Raw genomic sequence first — 5,033 nt, forward strand, 5'->3', positions numbered from 1 at the left:
ACTGAATATTTGTATGTCTTGAAACGAACGATGATGTGACATCTAAACCTTTTTTTTTGGATATTTATTATTTAAAATTGCATGATTATTGCTTTCGGGGTTTAGGGCGTTACAAGTTGGTATCAGAGCCATGTCGGTCTTGTCTGGATCAGAATTGGGTGATTATTTCTGTTTGTATGTGAATGGTATAGGAATATCTTCGATAATTGTTCTGTTGTTCTCATATGTTGGTTGTGGTTTGTGTGTGGTGAGAGATGGCTGGTGGTAGAGATGATGCGGCTATTGCAGCAGCCTTGGCCGCATTAGCGCAAGTGTTGGCTCAAACCAACCAGCAGGTTGTGAATGGTCATCAGGATCATGGAGAAGCGGAGGAGCGGAGGCTCGATCGTTTCTTGCGAAACAAGCCGCCAACGTTCAAGGGAAGGTTTGACCCAGAGGGAGCTCAGACATGGGTGCAAGGCATGGAGAGGATCTTTCGTGCTATGGTGACTAGTGACGACCAGAAGGTCAGATTGGCTACGCACATGCTTGCTGAGGAGGCTGAGTGCTGGTGGACGAATGCTAAGGGGAGACTTGAGGCTAGTGAAGAGGTTGTGACTTGGGCTAGGTTCAAGACTGAGTTTTTGAGGAAGTACTTTCCTGAGGATTTGAGGACCAGGAAGGAAGTGAAATTCTTGAACTTGAAGCAGGAGAATCGGTCAGTGGCAGAGTATGCTGCAAAGTTTGAAGAGCTTTCAAGGTTTTGCCCATATATCAATGCCGAGGATGCGATGGTTTCTAAGTGTGTGAAGTTTGAAAGTGGACTCAGGCCGGATATCTATCAGTATATGTGTATTCAGGAGATTAGAGATTTTGATACTTTGGTGCACAAGTGTCGTATGTTTGATGATGCCGGAAAGGTCAAGGTGGACCATTACAAAGCATTGCATGATAAGAAAGGAAAGGGTCATGGATTTGGGAAGCCGTACAACAATGACAAAGGGAAGAAGATAGAGGTGGGTGAAGGCTCTAAGCCGAATGTTGCTGAGGTGAGGTGCTACAAGTGCGGAACTTTGGGTCATTTTGCTAATGATTGTAGGAGGGGTGATAGTTGCTTCAAGTGTGGGAAAGCTGGTCACAAGTCATTTGAGTGCAAGCAGGATATTACTTGTTACAACTGTGGAGAGGAAGGTCATGTCAGTACTAAGTGTACCAAACCGAAGAAGGCGGCGGGTAAGGTGTTCGCTTTGAATGCAGAGGAAGTGGAGCAACCGGATAATCTAATCCGAGGTATGTGTTTTATCAATAGTACTCCTTTGATTACAATTATTGATAGTGGTGATACTCATTCTTTTATCGCGGTTAGTTGTGTTGAACGTTTGAATCTGGTTGTAACTCCGTTGTTGCGAGGGATGGTCATCGACACCCCGGCCAGTGGCTCGGTGACTACTTCCTTGGTGTGTGCTAAATGTCCTGTTAATTTTGGTAATGTTGATTTTGAGTTGGATCTTGTGTGCCTTCCGTTGAAGCACATGGATGTGATTTTCGGTATGGACTGGATGTTGTCTTTTGGTGTGAACATCAGCTGTTTAACCAAGAGTATAACATTCTCTAAGCCAGTAGCTGAGGTAGGTGGGAAGTTCGTAACCATGGAGCAAGTGAAGAAGTCTTTGGACGATGAAGCCAGTGTGTTTATGATGTTTGCTTCATTGAAAGAAAGTGGTGAGAAATGAGTTAGCGATTTGCTGGTTGTGCAAGAGTTTCCAGAAGTTTTTCCAGATGACATTACCGAATTACCGCCGGAGAGAGAAGTGGAATTTGCAATTGATTTGGTACCAAGAACGAGTCCTATTTCGATTGCACCGTATCGGATGTCTGCATCAGAGTTGGGCGAGTTGAAGAAGTAGTTGGAAGATTTACTCGATAAGCAGTTTATTAAGCCCAGTGTTTCGCCGTGGCGTGCTCCAGTATTGTTAGTTAAGAAGAAGGATGACAACATGAGGTTATGTGTGGATTATCGACAGTTGAACAAGGTGACAATTAAGAACCGGTATCCACTGTAACACCCCGTTTTCCCAACATAAAAATTTCATTTAAAATCAGAGTATTTTGATCACAACGGAATGTCACATACTTCATTTAAATCATAAAATGGATAATAATGATTATCCTTCAAATTCAACATCATGAAATATCTTAAACTATTGCAGCGGAAAATAGTTCAACATTTTAAAGTCTTGGCACGCAGGCCTTATTGGAAAATCTCATAAATTAGTTCACAAAAGAGACACGTAAGGAATAGAAGTAAAAGCAAGCCCCCATCCCGTTACGTATCAGAGCACCTAGACACCAACTGAGGAGTCCACTCACGAACGCCTCTAATCTTTATTACCTGCACATTACCCACGGTCGAGGCAACATATACGCAGAAGGGGTGAGATTTCATAATCAATACATTAAGAATATAATCCAATAAAATGCATTTAACAACTTAAACATTAATAACATATCAACAATTAACAATTAGCATAATTTTTCATCACAAATCATAATCAACTTAACACTCAACTTGACGGCACAACTCATCCTTAACCATGCAACTCTATCGACTCGACAACATCTTGACAACTTAAACATCATGAACCTCTTGATATGCAAATGCATGTGGTACCAATCAACAACAAAATGAGCATAATAGGCTCTTCAACGTGTGAGCACAAAGGCTGCCGGGCCTAAAGCCCCCAACTTTAATGAGCACAAAGGCTGCCGGGCCTAAAGCCCCCAACTTTAATGAGTATGCAATGAACTCAACTTCCAACAACTTAGACAACGACGTGTACAACTCATACGACTCATAATCATGGACAACTTCTTAAAATTCCAACAACATAGACCGACTCATGCGACCTCAAGACACTAACAGTCGTCAACAGAAAACAGCAGCAACATACAACAATTAACAACGCTTGAATGTGTTAACATTCACATAAAGAATTAATTACATCAATATAAATATCATAAAACATCATTATAGCATTCATGCAGCAACACCTCTAATTTCAGTCACCATAACAGACTTCTGGAGCTTATGAAAACATCCTAAACAGCTCTCTAACTTACTTCTAAGGTCATCTCAAGACTACACGTGCGAAAGGATCGCATCGGGACAATTTTGGGCAACTAACAGCCTAACTCGCAGTGGCGAGTAACTTTGCTCGCAATGGCGAGCAAAGCGCACATTCTGGGATTCCTAAGGTCCTGCTCGCAATGGCGAGCTATCCTGCTCGCAATGGCGAGTGTTTGGGTACTCGCAGTTGCGAGTTGTTTTGTTCGCAATGGCGAGCGATGGCTCCTAGCTCGCAATTGCGAGTGTTCTTGCTCGCAGGTGCGAGCGATGAATGTCAGTACGGCCAGAAACCTAAAAATCTCAACTTTTCACCTATTCTCATGTTTCTTTCATCCAATTAGCATCTAATTATCATCCTAGGCAATATCTAAGGTCTGTACACTAATTTTGCATCATTCTAACATCTTTTCATGGTTCAATCATCAAAATCGATCTTAACCCTAATTCCCAATTCTCACCAAAACTTAACCTAATCATGTTAAATTCATTCTACAGAATTACACCCTTAATAATATTGAAAATTAGTCTCACCCTTACCTGATAATAGCAGAATCGCAGCCCTCCTTTGGTTCTTCTCTCTTTCTGACTTTTCTCCAAAAACGTACGTACTACTTTTCCTAACTTATGTCTGTCTATTTATTTCTCCTTTTTACTCTTCTCACTACTAATTGCTCATCTCACCACGCAGCCCAATCTTTAATATTTTTATTTTATTTCTCATATCTTATTTTATTTAATAATAAAATAAGTCACACCAACATAACAACTTCACAACATCAATATACTTCACGTCATTCTAGAAAATCACATAATTTATCTATAAATCATGCAAACTATTTAAATTCTTAAATCATATAAATATGTATATAAATAAATATATAAATCCTCATTAAATTAAATAAATAATTAAGACGGGCGTTACAACTCTCCCCAACTTATAGAATTTTCGTCCTCGAAAATTTACCTCAAGCAAACAACTCTGGGTAAGACTCCATCATCTTACTCTCCAGCTACCACGTCAAGCTTTCACCAGTAGTGCCGCTCCAAACAACTCTCACTAGAGGTATTTCTTTGCCTCTCAACGTCTTCATTTTGCGATCATCGATCCTCAAAGGTAAAGTCTCCACCGTAAGGTTGTCTCTAACTTGCACATCATCACTCTGAATCACATGGGACGGGTCTGGGACATACTTCCTCAACTGCGACACATGAAACACATCATGCAAATTTGATAAATGCGGTGGTAAGCCAACTCTATAAGCCACCGTGCCAATTCTCTCAGATATCTGATAAGGACCAATAAACTTCGGAGTCAACTTCTTAGACTTCAATGCACGACCAACACCGGTCATCGGAGTAACTCTCAAGAACACGTGGTCCCCTTCTTGAAACTCAATGTCTTTCCTACGCTTATCATGGTAACTCTTTTGTCGACTCTGCGACGCTTTCATATTTTCTTGAATCATTTTCACTTTCTCAGTAGTCTGCTGAACAATTTCTGGTCCTAAAACTACACTTTCACCTGTTTCAAACCAACACAACGGAGTCCTACACTTCCGACCATACAAAGCCTCGAAAGGTGCCATCCCAATACTTGAATGATAGCTGTTATTATATGTGAACTCTATTAACGGGAGATGACTATCCCAAGTCCCACCTTGCTCAAGTACACAAACTCTCAACAAGTCTTCGAGTGACTGAATTGTTCTTTCCGACTGACCATCTGTCTGAGGATGATAAGCCGAACTCAATCTCAACTTAGAGCCTAAAGCCTCTTGCAAACTCTTCCAAAATCTAGAAGTAAATCGTGGGTCTCTATCTGACACAATGCTCGAAGGAACACCATGCAGCTTCACAATGTCTCGAATATAAATATCTGCCAACTGAGCCACAGGAAAACTAATATTAATCGGAAGGAAATATGCCG

The 5,033-nt window shown here is 41.0% G+C and overlaps 1 protein-coding gene across 1 annotated transcript; it reads left to right on the top strand.

Annotated features, from left to right (window-relative positions):
* Positions 1 to 254: 254 nt before the first annotated feature.
* On the top strand, positions 255 to 1,712 carry LOC146915831 (uncharacterized). Its single transcript, XM_085721451.1, has 3 exons — positions 255 to 607; positions 659 to 773; positions 873 to 1,712. The coding sequence occupies exons 1-3, from the start codon at positions 255 to 257 to the stop codon at positions 1,710 to 1,712; spliced, it is 1,308 nt and encodes a 435-aa protein (XP_085577577.1).
* Positions 1,713 to 5,033: the final 3,321 nt, after the last annotated feature.

This window comes from Medicago sativa, chromosome 6, assembly GCF_051527215.1.
Source record: "Medicago sativa cultivar Bolivia chromosome 6, Bolivia_mono, whole genome shotgun sequence".
Taxonomy (NCBI): Eukaryota; Viridiplantae; Streptophyta; class Magnoliopsida; order Fabales; family Fabaceae; genus Medicago; species Medicago sativa.